The following is a 22,017-nucleotide window of genomic DNA, read 5'->3' as shown; positions in this document are numbered from 1 at the left end:
CTTGATATATAGCAGATGCTTAATACATGTTTGCTGAATGATATAGGGAGTAGCATAGGAAAATCAGGAGAGAGAGAGAGAGAGAGAGAGAGAGAGAGAGAGACAGAAAGAGAGAATGACTTTCAGCTAGGAGGGATCTGGAAAGGCAAAGCCTAAGAATTGAGCCTTGAAAGAACATAATTACCTATGACAACATTCTATCCCCATACACACATAGTAGGTGCTTTAACAAATGACTGCTGAATTGAATAATAGTGGAGAACAGAGGACCATTTAATAAGTATGTAGTTGAAGGTAAAAACAAAACCAAGGGAATTACAGGGAGGGAAAAAGGGCAACAGTTTGAAAGGGTAGGAAGAGAAATATCAATTGTTTAATCCTAATTTTGTTTTTATAATTTAGCTTTCCAATTCTTTAGATGAGATATTTCACTAAAAAAAGATGTGAAATCAATTTCTTTTATTATATATTATTATTTTATATGTCATAGGTGTGACAGGGCTTAAGATCAAAATTTGGCTAATGTCTGTAACATGGAAGTGGTACGGTCATTCATTAGGTCCCTATTTTACTTCAGTTCTAAAAGCTAATTATTTACTTGTTTTAAGTGAAGTGTTCTGTCTTCAATAAAGCAATTAGTTTTTATTAATAAAGTATCTGAAATTCTACAAATATGATTTACTGTCGCTTCTCTTACATTTCACAAGGGCCTCAATGCTTTCCTATATGATAATGGTATCTGTCATCATTAAATTAATTTTCCGAGTAAAGAGATTTTATATATATATATATACACACACATATATATATACACACACACATACACATACCTTCATACATATATATGTATATGTATTATAATGCATGCATATTAATATATTCAGGTGTATATATAAATAAGACATAAGTATATATGTAAATATAAAAACAGAACCGCACTTCATGAATTTGCTAATTGGACTTCTCTGTTGTGATCATTAGCCATTGGTAACATGTATACTCTCTCTCAAACTATAATGTCCCATAAAGACTGCCATATTCCATCCTCCTTTCTTATCTGTAATTGCATATTCAGGCTTGAGTTTGCATTCATTTTAATCCAATTGTAGTCATTAACGTGGGATAATGGGGTTCATTTAGCAGTTACTTGCTTTATGATTATGCACCCTTATCTACCGAACCAAAGATCTTTAGAATCTAACAGGGAGAAAAGTTTCAATAAGTCATCATTCTTACAGATAAAGTTAATCAAGTCTGAAGACTTCTATAAACTATCTAAGTGACAGATATCCATCTTACAAACAAAATAGGTGGTGACTCTGTTCACATAAGCTTAAACACTGAATAGTGTTTCTGAATCTATACATGGAGTAGTCACTGTTCTCTTATCAAGTGTTTGAAATGATAATGAACATGCTAGTGAGGCTCACATATTTTACCAGCTCTTGACACAACTGAATGCATTTTAACTCAGAACTAGGAGCTCAGAATTCAGAATTCTTAGAGCAAGAATAATGGGTGAAAGTTGCAGAGGAAAATTTTGGCTTGGTGGAAAGAAAAACTTCTTAATTAGTGATCCAAAAGCCTGCCTTGGGAAGAGGTGGCTTTTCTGTCACTGAAAGGGAATTCTTACTCTGTTGATTTCCTTTCTCAATTTATTCTCATGATCATTGCTCTTTTGGAATTCCTCCAGATTTCCTGGAATATATCTCTTTTTTTTTTTTGGACAATGATGGATTTAAAAATGAAGGCAATATTTCAAGCATAAACTTGTCAGAGAAGGGTGTACAGGAGTTTTATGTAATGATTACTTTAGGTGTCAAGATCTAAAGAATACCGAACATTTCTGCTACTATTCTATTATGCAGCAAAATCACAGCATGCACCTTACTGAAACAGATGATGATTTTAATTTACTAAATGCACTTGGATTTCAGTTTCAGAGGCTTAAGCTGAAGAAGTAAGCATCTCTTTTCAACTGCATTTCTGAATGTTATTTAGAGAGCACTGGACTTGGAGCGAGAAGACAGAAGATTGAGTCCCAGGTTCATTATTTATTAGCTTTGTAACCACTGGGCACACCAGTGAACGCCTCTGAGCCTCACCTTCTTCATCTGTCAAGTAGATGAGATCGCTTTTAGTACTTCCTTCAAAGGGTGAGAGTCAAATGATAAAGTACAGTGTAACTGTGAAATTCTGGATAAATGCGGGTTGTGATTATTATTGATTCCATTCACAAAACCTAGCACTAGCCATTTACACAATCCTCTGAACCAGCGGGGCTTGCTCAAAATTCTACCTATAGGGGACTGTGGCAACAACATAGATCGAAGGCACACAAAACTGAGACAAAATAGATGTGTTTTTTTTAACTGTCCATCTGTCAATAAACATTTATTAAGCACCAACTAATGTCTACAAATGAGCCTAAAAAGGGGAAGAAACATTCAGCTTACCTGTTTTTTTTAAAAAAGTTTCCTCCCTCCTTTACCCCCTAGCATAAAGCAAGTTTGAAAGCACCCATTAGCATGTTTGGTTTTTAAGAGACATCAAACGTTGAACTCTTACCCACAAATTTCTGAGGCATAGAGCTCTTACGTTTGGCGACGTTACTTGCTAGTCTATCCAGCACGAGGGATCTCTCAGATCCGATCTTGCACAAATCTTCGGCCATTTCACTATGGTTGGTTTCTTCTTTAATGACTAAAGCCAAGGGAAATCAGAATGGTCAGCAACATAGATCTCAATAAGTTTAAGGGCCCGTTCTGCTAAGAAAATTCAGTAAAGTTGGAATAACTCAATAGAAGCCCCTAGCTGACTTTCAATGCTCATAATGGTAGTGGCCAACTTTTAGAACCCTATTTCATTTTTATTTGGCAAAGTCCACTTAACTTTTCACAGGGCTTTTATTAGATCCTCACAATAACCCTGTAATTTGGATAGAGCAGGGATTATAATTTATTTGGTACAGATGGAGGTGCTCAGGCTCAGAGTTAACACATCCAATGTTATCCAATGTGCCACTCACAGAGAAGCGACTAGAACTCAGGCCTCCTGAATCCTAGGTCGATGTATTTCCTAATATACCTCACTGCCTCTCATGTGCTAATTACACATGCTAGTGCTAATGACAGGAATCCAAATACAAAGAAACATGCGGTTTCTTTGCAAATGAAACATCAAATGCTCCTATGTGTTTCAACTGCAAAAGGTTCAGAACAGTGCACAGAGGGTTTTTTATTGAGTCTTCCTTAGTATGGTTTAAAGGAACTCCATAATCAGGAAATCTCAATAAGGAGTACAATGGGTTAGCGATGGCCTTTTAGTGAATGAGAGGACATTCAGAGATGACAGTCAGTCCTTTCTAATTTTTCACAATATTGCCACGAAAACTAAATTCAATTTTAATTAGTCCAATGGGTTATGTTTATAGGAATTTATGGTTTTCTTCCAGTATTCAAAAATAGAAAGGTGGTCGATCAATTGTGAGCATTAAGAGGACGTATTTAAAAGTAGAGTTCCTTAACCTGGGGTCCACAGGTATGTATGGATAGATTTCAGGGGATCTGTGAACTCGGCTGGGAAAAAGTAGATCTTTATTTTAATGTAATTGGTTTCCTTTTTAATTCTATGCATTTTATTTTATGCATTTAAGAATGATGATGGTGACAGCTAGATAACATTTATATAGTGCAGTGTTTTACAAATCTTATTTCATTTTATCCTCACAGCAATCATGGGAAGTAAGGTGCTGTTATTATCCTCATTTTACAGATAAGGAAACTGAGGCAGGCATAGGTTAAGTGACTTGCCCAGCGTCACAAAGCTGGTAAGCGTCCAAGGCTGGATTCAAGCTCGGGTCTTCTCGACTGTAGGCCCAGTGCTCTATCCACTGTGCCACTTTGAACAATATCTAAGAACAGACGAGTTCACAGGTTGTACCAGACTGCCAAAGAAGTCTGTGCCATAAAAAAAATTAAAAACCTCTGGCTCAAAGTATGATCATAGAGTATCCACAATAAAAGTAATAATTCCATAAACTGACTAATTTAAAGACATTATCTGACACTGAAGAAAACTGAGAAAGTATTGCCGTGCTTCCACAAAATTTCAAGTGCTTATGTGATATAATTAAATAAATTACTAAGAAATTACATAAACATATAATAATATATAATATAAATTACATTAAATTATATATTCATAGAGTGGAGATGATATAATGTATTTTGAAGGTGGGGGAATACAATTTAGAGAAAAGAACCCTTTGATTTGGATTCCCAAGAACTTAGTGGACTCAAATTCTAGCTATTCTACTTTTACTAGTAAATGTATGACTGAGTCATGAGACCTTTCCTGGCCCCCTTCCTACCCCCCCCATTTGCTAGTACACCTCCTCTCCAAATTACCTTGTATTAACTTAATTATATATGAGCATGTTTTCTCCCACATTAGAATGGAAGCTCCTTGGAGAAATGGACTTTCCCTTTAGTATTCCAGCATTTAGCATCAGTGCCTGGCACATTATAAGTACTTAATAAATGCTTGCTTTTTACTTGATTGATTTAATCTCTCTGGTTAAGAGGACTGACTTAGATGATCCCGAAGGGTCCCTTCAAACTCTAGATCCTATGGCCAAATCATCAAGTACAAGTCAGACTAATCTACTGGACTGGCAGATGAAGGAAATGTTAACAAATCATTTGACAATGTCTCCTCATTTCCTTGTGGACAAGTTGGACAGATGTAGGAGAGATAACAACATTATGCAGATTTGGAGAGGATGCTCATGGGGACTTGGATCTGTGCTGTTTAACATTCTTACCAACAACTGGCATGTAGGGATAAGCAACATGCTTATTGAGTTTGGAGATTACAGGAAGTTGGGGGGGAGCCAAAAGATTCTGACTGGCTAGAATGATGGGTAATGTAAAAAGATGGAATTTAATAGGGATAAATGTAAAGTTCTTCACTTGGGCTCAAAAAATCAAAACCAACTGCACAAGTAGAGGTTGGAAGAGGAATGCCTAGACCAGTGGTTCTCAAACATTTTTGGTGTCAAGATTCGTTTTTGTTTTGTTTTGTTTTTGGAGAGGTAATCAGAGTTAAGTGACTTGCCCACAGTTACACAGTTAGTAAGTGTCAAGTACCTAAGCCACATTTGAACTCAGGTCCTCCTGACTCCAGGGCTGGTGATCTATCTACTGCACCACTTTGCTTCCCCTGAATCTACTCTTAAAAATTACTGAGGACCCTTCCCAAAGAATTTTGGTCTATATGGATTATATCAGTAACCATTTACCACATTGAAAAGTAAGACATGTTACTAATATTATAAAATTAGTTTTGACCTCATCTACCCCTTTGAAGAGGTCCCCAGACCACATTTTGAGAACTGTTGGCCTAGATAATAGTTTATATATAAGAGATCTGAGGTTTTGGTTTTTTTTTTAGCATATTTATAAGTTCAATAATGGTTGAGTATGAGGTGGCAATTAAAAAAAGTGAATACCACCTTAAGCTACGTTGCAGCACCATATACAGAAGAGGCTACTGAGGTTTTTTTAGTGTATTTGCAAACTTAATATTAGTTGAATGTGATGTAGTAATTAAAAGAAAAGTGAATAACACCTTAGGTTGCACTGCAACATCATATACAGATGAGGGAGACAAGGTAGAGGGCATTAAGACAGGAGGAAGACCGGAAACCATCCTTTATAAGGATCGGTTGAAATAACTGAGGAAGTTTACACAGAACATAAGAATTAGGAAGGACACGATAGATTTTTTCAGGTTTCTGAAAGAAGCAGAAGAGGAATTGAGATTTGTTCTGGCTTGTCCCCAAAGGGCACAACTGAGATCAATGGGTGAAAGATATCTTAACAATTCGAACCAGGCCCAAGTAGAAGAAGGCTGCCTCAGGAGCGATGGAAGTCTGAGTGAAGGCAGAATGTTGGTGAGGTGTCACAGAGGGGAGTTCTGCCCAGGAATACATTGGATTGGATGGGCTCTGGTGTCCTTTCAACTCTATGATTCTTTAAGTGACTACTCAAGACTACATAGCTAGTCAGTGAACTACTTTTGACAGAATTATGCTGTTTACTGCCACGGTTCAAAGTTCTTATCAAAGGGCCACTTTCACCTAAATCCCAGTGTGCTCAATGAATTCTGTACCATCTCTCCCATCCTGCTTTAATAACAGCTAGCATTTATAAAGCGCTTTAAGGTTTGCAAAGCACATTACAAAGAGTATCTCTCCTCTGATCCTCCTAACAACCTTGGGAAGTAGGTGCTTTTATTATCCCCATTTTTACAGCTGAGGAAACTGAGGTTAAGTGACTTGTCCAAGGTCACACAGACAGTAAACATCTGAGGCTGAATTTGAACTCAGGTATTCCTGCCTCCAAGGCAAGTATTGTATCCAATGTGCCAGGCAGCTGCCTCTGATTTCCTGCTAAGTCAAGAGTTAAGGTTAATTTAGAAGCAAATGAGGGAGCCAACCTGCCCAAGTTGGGTAATTTAGGCCACTGGTGACTGAAGTAAAATACTAGTAAATGAGTTAACATTCCAAGACCAGTGAATTCACTAATAATAATAATGATGATGATAATAAACACCTGACATTTATATAACACTTACCACATGCCAAGCACTCTGCTAGCGGCTTTACAACTATTATCTCTCTTGGTCCTCACAACAACCTTGGGAGCTAAGTGCTGTTTTTACTACCATTTTGCATATGAAGAAATTGAGGCAAATGGAGGTTAAGTGACTTGCCCAGGGACATACAGACAGTTTACTACACATCTAGCCCTGTAGTGAGTATTATAAAGGATAATTATAAAGGATATCAGTGTTGTCTATGAGAAGGTCTCTGACCTCAAAAACTTTACAGCGTCTTTAAGGAATCGGCTGAACGCCAAGGAGTATATAATTCAGGGCTAAGCTGAATAGAGCCAAGAGCCAGAATATAGGGTACTGAAGGTAATCTCCATTTACTTTGGGGCTAGAAACATGGTCATAATGTTCTATGGGAAATCAGTCCTTAGGGAATACTGCCATTTTCTTTGTCAACAGAATATAAAAATCATCACTTTGGGGACCCCCCTAAGCATCCTAAATATACTCTCTCATAACCCCCTCTAGTCTTGGGAGTCAGGAGGAATACGGGTTTGAATCCCTGCTCCAATGCTTACTGGCTGTATGATTTTGGGTAAGTCATTTACCTTGTCCGAGTTTCAACTTCCTCCTCTGTCAAATCAGAGTAATATATACTATCTACCTCACAGTGTTGTTATAAAGCTGAAAGCACTAGTTAAATCCTGATTGATTACTGTAACTCTATGGTAATGTCCTTCATTATTAGCTAATGAGTTGACTAATAATGAAGGACATTACTGTAGAGTTACAGTAATAATGCATTTAGTTATATAAAGATTATTGGGTTTTAACCACATTTAACCAATCCTCTCTATGAAGCCAAGTAAGTTGACTATTTTAAAATTTTTAATCCTTTAACAAAATTAAAAGGGGAGGCAGCTTCTGGCTGCGTTAACTATTAGGTTTATCTACTCTGCATGATCCTGTACTACTCCAGACCTGCGTCAGAAAAAGGGAGCAGAGGTCAAACACAACCTTTGTGTTTCATCATTTGACTAGCAGGGTCAGGCAGATACAGAAAACACGCAGCTAATCAAACAAGAGGAAAGCTTCTATGGAACCCCCCTCCCACATCCCATTCCTCTCCTTTCAGATCTGTGCTCTCTTCCTGGACTGATGCAGAGAAGCCTTTCCTACAAGCTCTGCCTTGCAAACCTCCGAAAATAATCAACCAACCAACATTTATATGGTGCTTATTATGTGCCAGGCACTGTGCTAACTAAGTGCTTTACGATGATTATCTTATTTGATCCATTTGTTACCTACCTCGAGAGGTAACTTCTCATCTTTATAGATGAGAAAACTGAGGCAGACAGAGGTTAAGTGACTTGTTCAAAGTCACCCAGCTAGTAAGTGATTGAGGCCAGATTTGAACTCAGGTCTTCCTAACTGTAGGCCTGGCATTTTATCTACTGCACCGCTGTGCCTATTTTAATAGATGGGCTTTCAGTTAGGACTCATGTGCTATTTCCCAGGGATATTCTCATATTACATACTTGATTTAAGACTAGAGGGCTTCTGAAATGATTTGTTCAAGGAGATTTCATAGCTCCAATAATCATCAAGCATAAACCTGAGATCTATAGGGCTCAGTGTCAAAAAAAAAAAAAAAAGAGGAAAAAGGAAAAAAAGGAAGACACCGGCCCAAAGGAGTTTCTTTTATGCTACGATTTCAGCCGCCTTTACAAAGTGCAATGGTAGACAGGGTCACTACATACTGGGAGTAGGCTCTGGCCATTGCTTTAGGTTGGTGTTTGCCAGCTCAGTGGAATAAAGCCATATTGATAACAATGGCCAGTGGCTTTACATGTGGTATCTCCCTTCCGTTTCACCTGTGTGGTACGTGCTATCATCATCTCCATTTTACAGAGGAGGTTCAGAGGGGTTAAATGATTTACCCAGGGCCAGGTTGGAACTGTCTAAGGAAGGATTTAAATTCCTGACTCCAGGCCCAGCATCCTAGCCAGCTAACATGCTTCTTTTCATCACAGAAACAAGATCCATGCTCTACCCTTTAGATGTTGCCTGGGAAATGGGAATAGAGTACGTGTAAAGGTGTACTGTCCAAGTGACTTACTTCCATGGGGACATTCTTGCACTGGCTCCATTAGACAGGGAGAGAGCCATTTGTGGGGTCGGTCTGGGTTCCTGGAGCTCTTACCTGGGTACAGAGTGTCTGGGAGGCCCATGCTTTGTAAGTAGTTGTGGCAACGCTCTTTATGCTCCTCTAAAGAGCTTCGCTGTTTATAGCTTCGGCCACAATATCCACATTTGTGAGGTTTACCAACTGCAGAAAACACAATTGAGTTCGAGACCCCAATTAAATGTCTGCCTTGAGTGTAATGGAAATGCACACAATATAGTCATTAGGAAAAATTAAAAAAAAAGAAAAGAAAAAAGCAGAATTCAACTCTGAGAGCTTTAAAAGGCAATATCGATTTGGCCAAAATGCTCCAATTAAACAGATTTAATACTTCAGTGGTTCCTACATTGTGGCCAAGAACTTCAGCTCCTAATCTTAACTTTATCTATATTTGTATAGCACACTAATTGTAAAATTAACTTTCTCTCCCAAAAGCAGCCTAATGGGCCATGTAACTTTTCAAGATGAAACCTTTATTATTTGTCTAGGAATTCAGGAGGTTGAAAGTAGGGGGGTGGAAGAGGTTTTAATGATGTATCAATCACAGTTAGGTCAATGAAGCAGGGCTCAAGACTGAGTTTACATTCTGGACAAGGCCAAGCACAGTGTTTGTAGCCAGATCTACTAAAAATAAGGAGAACAGATGTATAGTACAATTATCCGTGAGACAAAGGATTGGTAACCTGCCACTGCCAGACCACCTCAACAAATGACTTTATTCAAATGAGTATTTTATGTTCCAAAAAAGTACTTTTCCATCTCCAACATGCTACAGACCTAACTGAGCCTGAAGAATTTTGTGATTTTTTTTAAACACCTAGGTTCTAATAGACTAGCTGTCCCTGAATTTTAAATGATACTATCAGAAAGCATGACAGCCAGGTCTCATTCTACAAAGCCTCAAGGAAATTGGACTTTTTTTTTTGGTGAAATGGAACTTTGGGAATTCTTTCACAATTTTCAACCTTTGATAAAGAGCATGTGAATATTCAATGCAAATATTGGAATTCTCCTTTATGGCCTCCTAATAGTACTTAATTGCACATTATAAAGAATCAAACCATCAAAAGTATGAATGTTTAGTGATACAATTTAAGATAATGTCAAAAGATAAGGGCTGAGTTTACTCCCTGGATTAAAAAAAAATCTCAGATTTATTATTGACTATGTAATAGAGGCCAAAATCTGACACCATGAGCATTTAATTATTGAAGAAAGGAAGTTAAGTTGGTATCATAGGATCATAGACTTAGAAGCTAAAAAGAAACTTTAAGGTCATCTAATCCAGCTCCCTCATTCAATTTGAGGTCCAGAGAGTCTGGGTGACTATGTCACAAAGGAGTAAATGGCAAAGCCAGGATTTAAACTCAAGCACAATGTTCAATGTTCTTTCCAATAAAATCTGAGCATATAAACTCCTCGAAGGCAGGTATCATTTGTTTTTGTTTTTTACCTGAAGTCCCCAGCACAGTGCCTGGCACACAGTAGGTGCTTAATAAATTCTTACTGAATTGAATCTGAAGAAAGTAGCATCTAGCATTCTATTATTAAATTTAATTTATATATAATTAAATTTAATAATAATTAAATAATACCCCTTGTCACAATACTGGATAAAATTTCAGATCTCCCTTTGTGCTGCTTTCGTAGTTTAAAAGGGTGCCAACAGCAAGAGCTATTTACTTTCCCATGATAACACTTTGTCTTCTGGTATGTCATTCCAGAGGCTAAGCTGTTTATGAATAGTGCTCTTCCCTGCTCTCCTCCCTGAAATACACCCTATATTACAATTCCTGTGTAAATAATTTAGTTTCACTCAGGCATAATTCAGGAGACTGAGGGCAAGGAACAAAGTTGCAGACAGAAAAGGAACCTTTGCCTCAGCAATTTGGATGGGTATCCTCAGCTTGCTAGGAGTGGAAGAAAGATGGATGGCTTACCTTTGCCTTGTGGTCTTACATAACTCCTTATGGAACGTGATCTTTTAAAATTTTTTTAAAAATTATTTTATTTTTAGTAACCTTTGGGGATATTCCTTAAATGGAAGATACATAGGAGATCTGCTGATAACAATGACGGGGTATGAAGAGCTCCAGGTCTTTGGCTTAGCAGGGTCCTTAAACCAAGCCATCAGTCAACTGATACTAAGTAGAACTACGGATCTAAAGCTTGAAGGGTCCTGAGAGGCCATTTTGTCCTGCCTCCTCATTTTACAGACGATGAAACTGAGGCCTATGAGGCCTAAGGAGGTGAGATAACTTGCCCAAGGTCTAAGAGAGAGTAAGAAAGAGCCAGGCTTTGAACTTGGGTTCTGTCACCCCAACTTCAATACTACTTCAGTGCTGCAAACAGTTCCTGGCACATAGCAAGCTCATTGGCTATATATATAATATATATAAATGCTCATTGGCTACCTTCTCAGGCAACAGTTAAATATAAATATATAATATATAAATATAATTATACAATATTTTAAAAGTATTTAAAAATTTAAAGCATTTATATATGGCCATGAAATTTAGGGGGCAGGAGAGAGTTTATTCACTGTGAAAACTAACAGCCTACTGGAGTCACAAGAATTACATATTAAGGGATGCTCAGTTAATAATAACTCCTATTTATGTGGCATTTTAAGGCTTTGAAAATGCTCAAAACAACAGTGCCTCTGAGGCACTATTATTGATGAAGAAACCGAATACTAGAGAGGTTGAGCGGCTTGCTCAGTGTCAAAGTGGTCTTTGAAACTGGGTATCCTGACTCTGGATCCAGCACTCTTTTCCCCATGGTGTCCCACTATAGTCATCTTAAGCTTATGCAGAGACTAGAAAAACTATTCTCTACCTACATTACCACCATTTTTATTGCTGAAGACCCAAGGATTCGCCTAATCTTTAATAAAACCTAAACACAGAAAGCTGGGAAGTAGCAGAAATCATTGTGCCCCTAGGAGCCAGGTACCATTTTAGGACATTAGATTAGTTGTTAGAGCTGGACACATTCTGGTGTTCTCACTCTGATATCTCGTCTAGCTTAGAGTCTCCATACTATACAAGCTAAGGTGTGCCACAGCAGCACACAGATCCATTGCCTGTCATGTCTGATTACTTAAGTAATTAGTCACGAATGGGGCAAGATATTGTTTTGCCTCAAGTAAAATTAGAGGCCATGAGGCTAGAATAATGCTGGGGACAGTTGCCACACCTAATTGTCCTCCTGTCTCAGATTCTATGTTATAAACAACATCACTTTACATGGGAGTAAAAGCATTCCCAGTCTTGGCTCTCTCTCATTAGCTGAAATCAAAGATTTCTAGCTGCCAGTGACAAGAGAGTCCCATAAATGCCCCATCCTGCTCATATATATAGCTAAACCTCTCAGTACAATCACTAATTTTTTTTCACTAATATTTTCTGCCAGAATGTAAAGTTATGCCTTTAACCAATGTGGGTATTGTCATGTGAATGATAATCCTAGAGATAACTGTCCTCCATGTGTATCTGGACTGATAAATGAGAGATGCATACTACCACTTGGTTCATCTGTAAAACAAAGGGTTAGACTAATAATAACTCACATTCCTCTATTGCTTTAAGGCTTACAAAATACTTTCTTTGTACAAGCCTTTCTTATCTCCATTTTCAAATGAAGTAACTGAGGCTCAGACTTGTCAAAGGTGACACCTAGAAAGTGTCCTAGCACTGTGCCTTGCATATACCAGGTGTTTAATAAATATTTACTGAATTGAGCGTGATTTAAATTCAGGTCTTTTGATTCCAAGTTCAGTATTCTTTTCATTACTCCAAGTTCGGTATTCTTTTCACTGTAGACTCTTGGGAGACTAGATGATGTTTTCTTTGTTTCTATTACATTCTACTACGCACATCTGGAGTTCATCATCATATTATCAAGATCTAGGCAGGGTGGTAGGCCCACACATCCTATTTTTAACAATCACTCAACTCACAAGCATCCTCGGCTTTCAAATACTTAAAAATCCTTACTGTCAAATTGTAGACTTGACCTTTTGAGAGTCAGTACTACAATACACACTAGCACACAGATGAGTAGTAGATTAATAAAAGAAACCTTATCTACCCATTATAACTAGTTAACTTCCTCGGTCAAGAGGTTTAAAACCTATTTTAATGGGTACTGACAACATGGTTTCACAGATCCAATGGTACACTATTCATTTTTCTATACAACTATCTAAGAAACGTGTAAAATATGTAATTGACTTCACTCCCCGTCTTGTCGCTGATGTTCATTTACAGTATCATTTCATTGACTTAAGATGCTTAGAGAGGAGAGCTTTTAACCTGGTTTTAAGGGAAAGTTGATATCACTATTCACACCAACCGATGCAAAAAGATTCAGCTTTCCTCTTGTAGATCCCTGCTCCCCTGTCCTCAAGCTCTGCTTCACCCAATGAGAATGTGAAAAACTTATTTCACTTCCATGCAGTTACTGGTTTTTCTGCTAAGTATACCAATAACAGTAAGAAGGATTTAGCAAACGTCTTTCTTACAAGAATCTTTAAAGCCTTCATTTAGATGCTCTATTTAAGGAGATTTCATGTAGGCATCAGACAATACCCAGCCTCACAACACTCCTGTTAAGTAGGTGGATGACTAGAATAGTTATGCCTGTTTAACTAGTAGAGAACCAGTCATGGATGTTAAATGCCCTGCTCGTAGCGTGTGACATAGCACTGCTGAATGGAGACAGAACTTTCATTCATACTACTACAACCCGACTTCTCTTTTTTTTTCATTCCTTTTCATGCAGGCCCATCTTTGTTGGCTGCATATCCTGTTCTCTCTCAGGAAAGCCCCTATCACAACCATTGCCTAAAACTCAAAACCTTTATGAGATTTATTTGGGAAATGACTATAGCAACTTCAAGGATTTGTAGTCCAATAAAGGAAACTTAAAAGCTTGAGAAGTAGCTCATCAGTGGCCCCAAGCTGTTGGATACTCTCTCAGGTCACCCTTTAGTTTCATTAGTTTCATGTTTGCTCATCACTACTAGAGAAAATGAAGAAGTGATTCTGCTCACCCCTAGTACACAAGAAGTGACTATCTATTATTATACATTCTCCTAGACTCTAACACCTTCAGGGTACAACCATATTCATCTTTGTGTACCTCAGAGTTGCTATCTTGCATGTTTGAGGTAGTCAATAAAGGTTTATGGAATGAATGGATGAAGTGAATGACCTAGTGCATTTATATGTTCCTTGAGGGCAGGGATTGTGTTTTCAATTCTTTTGTATCTCTCCCTTCCCCCACTAGCCTCTGAGGCACTTAGAATAAGTGTTCATGGTACTGGGGATGGTCAATGAATGTTACCGACTGAATGTCATTGGAAAAACTACAACTTTACTCTGAAAACCACATTATGTAATATCAAATCAAAGTTAAAGGGTTCAATGAAATACTTTACCTTCTACTGAACAACAGAAAGACCTAAGTTATAGTGGCCACTTTTTCAGGTAGCAAAAGACCTGATGTGGGAAAAAAAGCAGGATTTGTCTAGAACTCTGGAAAGAATTATCAAGGGAACAGTTAAGAAAATGGAGCCTCTGGAATCTAGTGTAGTCTTACACGGGGGAAAAAGGTTGAGGGAGCCTCTTCTTGCTTATGTGGCTTTGATTTGAAATTTCTAATTCCAGGATTAATTGGTTTCAATTATGAGAATCATGAAGTTCAAGGGAATCTGGTTATTACCCCCTGGTTTCAACCACTAGCAAACGTTGGTAGAATCTAAACTGACTTGATCAGTCAGCTCTGGAAAGTAAAATATCTCACTGCTGACACTGGAAAATACAACTTTGGTAAAGACAATAGTAGGCTGGGTATTAAAAAAGATTGAAAAAGTTATCTGAAATAACTATATGACACCACTGGCATCAACAGTCCTTCTAGGTAGAAATCAAATCAAAATATTACTTGACTTCAAACTCTCTGATCAAACTGACTGAGAAAAAGAGGGATGGGGTTACTCTAGAAATGTATCACCTAAGGCAGGCCTCCCAACACACCTGTCCCTTTTCTGCCTTCCACCATATATTTTTGAAGGGGATAATAAAGTTGAAGTAGAGAAAGTCTGCAACACTTCTGACAAAAGAGCTTGGATGGACTTGGAAGCTTTGGACTGAAGACTGAATTAAGGCCAGTGCCCGAGGACTCCCCTTCCTTCCTGTGAAATACATCAAACACACATGGCAGCAGCAAAGATGTCCACAGCCATCTCAAAAGGAAACAAGAGAGGGAGGCTGAGCTTCTTGGGGCCCATGGGTGTTGCTTCATGAGGGACCTACCCGAATGAGTCCTCAGGTGACCTGTGAGGGCATCCCTCCTGCGGCATGCGTAGTTACAGAGATGACATTTGAAGGGCTTCTCCCCAGAATGCAACTTGATATGACGGAGGAGGTTGCCTTTCTGAGTAAAAGAGGCACCGCACTGATTACACTGGAAAGGGCGTTCTCCTGCAAGAGGGAGAGGAAGAAATATGTGAGAACAAAAATCTAACATGGGAACAAGAGAAAGATTTCAGTGAAAAAGTTGTTTTCCCACTGGTGCTCCATGACTTCTACCGGCTGCAGGTTTGATAGAACATGAGGCTTTCAGACTAAACCTGCCAGTTTCTTAACGCTTCACTGGTTGGGTCAATTTGATCTGAAAATCTAATTTTTTTTTCCTAAATCAGAATGGCACATCACAATGCAAATTCAAACTCATTTAAATAAAGTGACTGCAACATTTTGTGTTGAAGAGCCACTCTTCCTGATCAGCAGTTTTGGAATAAACCAATATCCAATTTTGCGTGTTGTGGCATTTGGTGGGGTTTTTAATGTGGCTTTTTTCAAAGGGTCTTTAAAATATGCCACTGAAGCAGCAAAATAAAAAGGAAACTCATTAAAAATGCATTTCAGGATCACAAGTTCATTTCAGTGTTACATTCTTATATTTAAATGAAAGGCACTTCATTATAACAGTTATAATAACTTCTTTCATTTACATTTTCCCTGTATTTTCCCTTTCAATTTCTTCTCCATTACCTGTCTGTCCCTAAGCAGCCAAATCAGGAAAAAGAGAGAAGGAGGGAGAGAGAGAGAAAGAGAGGGAGAGAGGGAGAGAGAGAGAGAGAGAGAGAGAGAGAGAGAGAGAGAGAGAGAGAGAGAGAGAGATTGAATAAAGTAAGAAGTTAAGATACTATGAAGGAAACTGTCTCCAAATAAAAGTCCTGTCTCTCCATATGGCAGAATTATAAAATCAGAGTTGCATTAATGTTGTTTGTACTTCTCCCTCGTATCCTCTTTCCCATATTCTAAAACCTTAAAATTCTTATTTCTCTAAATTTATTGGAAGTTTAAATTTGAGAAGAAAGACTTTAATATCTTAAACCATTATTATCAGGGTTTTCATTTGGGGGCATGTGGGAGTAATATTTATAATCTCTTTTGAAACCAAAGTATGTGACTCAAAAAAATGTGTAGATCTTTCTAAGTGTGATAGCCCTATGTTCTGGGTTTTAACAAAGGGGTAAACCAGTGAAAATTTACACAAGAAAAGAATGTTAAATGCTGCAATCATTCTGAGGAGTTCTGAGACTTAGGAGATCAACCGGCTGGACACTGAATTTAACCCTTCAAATCACATGAATTATTTATTTCTATATTTCATGGAAAAAACATTTAAGTTTCAGTCTTTTTGAAGATGAACCCTTCAATTTGGACAAGTGTTATATGACTAAGATTTTCATGACCTTAAGACGCCTTCAAAAATATTTCATTATATTTATTTTTCTTAAGAATTATTTCTTGGACTATGCTTCCGTAAGGCAGAATTTGATCTTCTTTAAGAACTGGTTGACACGTTTTACGTCAACTAAACGTTGGCAATCAGTGTTAAATGGAAGGCTAGACGGGGCTAGAAAAGTCTACATTGGGTTAATTTTTAAAATCTGATGAATATCTAAACTCCAAAATATAAGCCATAATGTCATAGTTGAAATGGACCATAGAGGTGGCAATGAATCTCTATAGAAGGCACAAATTTTTATAAGTCTAAGGCCAAAACAAAAAAAAAAAAAAGAGAAAAAAAGGGAGTGTTCCCTTCACAGTATCTTAAGCTCTCCTTTCAATCTATTGTTATCTGCTTCTTAACCCTCACACCCTTCTCTCTCAACTTAGTATCTTAACTTTTCATTTTATTCAATCTGTTTTTCTCTTTTTTTCTTTTTCTGTGTTACTGGTTGGCCCCTCACCCTGACTCCAGTTAGAATGGTTGGGAAAAAAATCATAATACCCAATTGTAGGATGGTTGGTAGGTTACAATATTTGTATTAATGCTACAAAGCTGAATTGTGTATTCTTCCCAGAGTTTAATTTCTGGATTGTACTTTCCCAAGAATGCAGAAAGGATTTAGAGTCAAAGAACTCGTGATATTGCTAGTCAGTCTAAATCTCTGTGTCTGATGATAAGAGACTTGGGGGGCAGATCTGAAAGCAGAATTTTAAAATAGCTGAAAACTAGATCTCATTGATGGACTCCCTATACGGAGGATCAGTTAATTCTTAATAAGCAGCTTTTTCTGTCAGTCAGCATTTTATTTCTTATTTTCTTATTTTAATTTGGAAAATTGGACATGAAAAGGATGCTGAGAGTGTGCAGGGAGACCCATAAATGTGTTAAGAACAAAATGTGTGTCCAGCCCCCAGTTCTCATTTTGACAAGATGAAACCTCAGGCTGTGTGGGAAAGAAAGGCAGCTGGGGAATCTAAAGTTCTGAAGTTCCCCACACATAGCAAGTGTGTGGGGTCACAAGCCTACCCACACAATTGGCACCTGTAGTGTGCTCTAAGCCTTACCTATACCTAGGTTTCAAAAAAAAGAAAAAAAAAGACAGCTAGCCTTTCCTCTGAAAAGGGGATGCAGTTTCATTTTTCTTCCTAAATTTGAAATAGACACAAGAAAACATGAATGTGTATGCCTCAGCAGGAAGAATTTTCTTTAAAGGGAGAGTAGTAAAGTCAGTCTGAGATGGGGAAAGATGGTAAGCTCACAGTCACGTCAACTTTCTTCAGAACAAGACACGAAAGAAAGAAGGCATCGTTTCTTAGAAAGTAAAATCTGTCTTTGAATTTGAGTAACCAGTTCTCAGATTTCCTGCTCCGTGTCTTACATATCTATATATTCCTGCTGGCCAAGTTTACTGGAACTCCATTTTTTTTTTTTCTGAATGCCTAAGCGTGCATAAATGTGTGCTTTAGTTAGGGTGTGGTACCTTTTTGTAGGTCATACTCCAGGCAGTTAGAACAGAGTGTTAAGCCTCAAGCTAACCTGCTGGTTGGTCTCCCTGTCACAAATCTCTCCCCTTTGCAGTCCACCCTCCCCTCCATTTATCTGTCAAAGTGATCTTCCTTAAACCCAAGTCTGACCAAATCACCCCTCTACTGAATAATCTCCAGTGGTTCCCCGTTAATTTCGGGATCAAATATAAACTCTTTGACTTTTAAAGCTCTTCGTAGCCTGAACCTTTCCTACTTTTCCTGCCCTCTTATATCTTACTTCCCCTCTACTTCAGTGACACTGGTCTTCTTGCTCTTCATCGAAGAAAACACTCCATCTCCTGACTCTGCATTTTCACCGGCTGTCCCCCAAGCTTGGAATTCTCTTTTTTCTTCATCGCTGCCTCCTAGTTTCTCTGGCTTCCTTCAAGTTTCAGCTAAAGTTCTGCCTTCTTCAAGAATTCTTTCCCAATCCTCCTTAATTTTAGGCCCTTTCCTCAGTTGATTATCCCCAATTTATCCTGTATATAGCTTGTTCATACATACTTGTTTATATGTTTTCTACTATATTAGATTATGATCTCCTTGAGGGTGGGGATTGTTGTTGACTTTTCTTATGTGTGCTTTTGTCTTTCACATAGTAAGTACTTAATAAATCCTTTTTGAATTGACTTGGTTCCCTAGAGACGCTCTTAGGAGAGAGCTATTCCAGGGGACTACATGAGTGAATATTACCATGGTATGTGCTAGTATAAGATTTTCTATTTACTCTGTTGAGTTTATAATGCCACGTTCAGACTTGCAGTTAATAGGAATCCAATTTCTTATACTGTTCCTGAATTTAAGGTGTGTGGTCTGATCTCAGAGTCAGGAACACTCCAGTTTAGTTCTTGTTTAATGGTACAGTGGAAAGTGTATTGAATTTGGAGTCAGAGAACCTGGGTTTGAATTCCTAGTTTTGACAACTAACTCTATGACCCTAGGCAAATACCTTAACCTATATGAGCCTTGGTTTCCTCATGAGTTGGGTGGGACCAGGTAATAGTCTGAAGTCTCTTCTAGATCTATAACCTAATGACTCTCTCTATATCCTAGCTGTGTGACCACTAGCAAGCCACTTAATCAAATGAGATAACATATATAAAAGTACTCTGCAAATCTTAAAGTTCTATATCAATTCTAGCTCTTATGATTACTACTATTAACCAACCATTCATTCCCTGAGGCAAGTGTACAGTATTATGGTGGAAAGGACACTTCATTTGGAGTCATAAACTCTGTGTTCAAATCCTAGTTCTGCCAGTTATCACCTATGTGACCTGAGACAAGCCATTTTCCCTTTCTGAGCCTCATTTTCTAAACCATAAATTAGGAGCTTGGCCTCTATGTATGGCCCAAGATCTTTTCAGCTTTAACTATGATCCTATGTTGAGATAGTCAAGTTGCCAGTCTGCATTGGTGGAGATTCCCTACACGAGTCTACACACACACACACACACACACACACATTCTGTAAATAATTCAGGTCATATAAAGTATGTAAAGGCAGATAAAACATTCATAAATTGCAGTGACTAAGGTCCCTTCCTTCTTGACCATCGCTTAAACAATGTTGGGCAATCGTTGTACCTTGAATTCATGGGAAAAAAACAATACTTTGTGTCGGGCAGTTAGGTGGCACAATGGTAGAGTGCCAGGCCTGAAGTCAGGAAGACCTGAGTTCAAATTTGGACTCCAACACTTACTAGCTGAGTGACCCTCAGTGAGCCCCTTAACTCCGTTTGCCTCAATTTCCTCATCTGTAAAATGAAGTGGAGAAGGAAATGGAAAACCACTTCAGTCTCTTTGCCAAGAAGACCCCAAATAGAGTCGTGGAGAGTCAGACGCAACTGAAAACAACGGAACAACAGAAATCTACAACTTGAAAAGGCTTGGGAAAGGATAACACACACTCTGAATCCAATTTAAGAATATTCTTGAGGAAATTTAGCTTTAGGCAGCAAAAATTCTCAGATACCTTTTAGCTCAGCAGAATTTCTGTCTGGCTCCAAGTAAGGCACATAGTCCTTGACTCATTAAAGAGAGGGGGCAGGTGTGCACATCTTTTTACAGCACTTTGTAAAAAAAAAAGCCAGCTTGTTCCTCACTTTAAAATATTCTCTTAAGATGCTCCTTGGGACTACTTGAAGTAGCTATCCTTAACATGCTTTTTTGGCAAGAAGGGCTTAATTATGTTTGAAAGATTTGACCCTTTGTGATATCCAGCTTGCATTTATAAACACAGTTTACTGAGCACTTTCAAATCCATATCCCATCCACCTCATTTCCAAAGAGTGCAATGGGATTAGTAGGAGATATGAAAGAATAACTAGTTAACACACTGCTGTTGTTACAATAACTAGTTAACACGTCACTGTTGTTAGAATAACTAGTTAACACATCGCTGTTGTTAGAATAACTAGTTAACATGTCACTGTTAGAATAACTAGTTAACACATTGCTGTTGTTAGAATAACTAGTTAACACATTGCTGTTGTTGGGTCATGTCTGACTCTTTGTGATCCTATGTGGAGTTTTGTTTTTTTTTTTGACAAAGATACTGGAGTGGTTTGCTATCCCCAGGGCATTTTGCAGGGAAACCGAGGTAAACAGGATTAAATGACTTCCCAAGGGTCCCACAGTTAGTGTCTGAGGCTGGATTTGAACTCAGGTCTTCTGACTCCAGTCCTGGTGTTCTTATCCACTGCACTAGCTACCTGCCCACACATATAAACCTACAATAGAATGTAAGCTCTTTGAGGGCAAGGATTGCTTTGCTTTTGTTCCTACATACTCCACATTTAGCACAATCTCTAGAACATAGTTGGGACTGAAATGCTTGTTGAATGCAAGTTAGACTATAAAGATGACCACAGATAAAATAGTGTTACCAATAAAAAAGCCACTTCTCAAAGTCCCTTCCAGCTCTGGATCATTTAATCTATCCAGAGGAATGGGATCTATGATCTAAATCAGGTACATTTTATCATTGTCTCAGCCAAAACCAGTGAGGGGAGAAGACAAGGAATTCATGGGATCACAGATTTAGAGCTAAGAAGGAGCTTAGTGATTGAGTTAACTCCTCCCTCCTCAATTTACAGGTGAGGTAACTGTGGTTCAGAATGGGGCAAATGACTTGCCCAAGGTCCCACAGGTACATGGTAGAGTTGAAATTCCAAGCCAGGGTCTCTGTGCTTTTTAAAAAACACAGCATTCCCTCAGGTCGAATGAAAACGCTCTAAAGAAAAGGTCCAGTAGTGTCCTCACTGCAAAGGTAGCACCTGGTAGAGAACAACTTTTTGGAACGTCGTGGCCAACCTTACTGAACGTGATAGTGCAAAAGAAGAGAATCCTTAAATTCCACTATTGATTTTTGAAATGTAGAATCCATTTTCAGTGAAATATGTGAAACAGAGAACTACTGGGAGATAAATATTACTTCTTGTTCCTGGCATAACTACACTTGCATTCTATCTAAAGATGCTACTAAACAGGGGAATGCAGGGGCCAGCTTATACCACCAGTTTAGTATATCCAAGCATTAAATTTTCAGTGTGATTATTTATACCTTGGAAATCAGCAAGCACTACAAATCGGGGTTTGGTTTATTGTTTTTGTTGATTGTTTAGACTTAAGACAGTGATAGAGAAAAACCGAATAAACTTAAAAGTGTGTCATGCATACATTTTCTCCCCCTGTGGACTGGTTGTTAAGCATTTACCAGTACACCACTGTTCCTAAATGTTGCTTTATCTTATAGAATTCAGGAAGAGCTACAAACTTCACATAACACTTTACATAACACATAACATTGAAGGGTGAGGCTATTATGTCTTTTTCATACTCAAGCCAGGACTCAGAAATGTGAAATACTTCTTT

The 22,017-nt window shown here is 38.1% G+C and overlaps 1 protein-coding gene across 14 annotated transcripts in view; it reads right to left on the bottom strand.

Moving 5' to 3' along the window:
* Positions 1–22,017, bottom strand: part of IKZF1 (IKAROS family zinc finger 1) — a 134,975-nt gene that overhangs the window by 5,803 nt on the left and 107,155 nt on the right. For 4 of the 14 annotated variants that reach the window (XM_036738416.1, XM_036738418.1, XM_036738426.1 and 1 more), the window contains 3 exons: positions 15,127–15,294; positions 8,822–8,947; positions 2,569–2,703 (listed from right to left, as the gene is read on the bottom strand). In XM_036738416.1, coding sequence (XP_036594311.1) covers positions 2,569–2,703; positions 8,822–8,947; positions 15,127–15,294 — 429 coding nt within the window. The remainder of the gene's footprint in view (positions 1–2,568; positions 2,704–8,821; positions 8,948–15,126; positions 15,295–22,017) is intronic. The other 10 variants (XM_036738417.1, XM_036738419.1, XM_036738428.1 and 7 more) reach the window with 5 other exon arrangements.

The sequence above is a fragment of the Trichosurus vulpecula genome, chromosome 9 (genome assembly GCF_011100635.1).
Source record: "Trichosurus vulpecula isolate mTriVul1 chromosome 9, mTriVul1.pri, whole genome shotgun sequence".
NCBI lineage: Eukaryota > Metazoa > Chordata > Mammalia > Diprotodontia > Phalangeridae > Trichosurus > Trichosurus vulpecula.
This window is presented reverse-complemented; position numbering and strand designations above follow the sequence as displayed.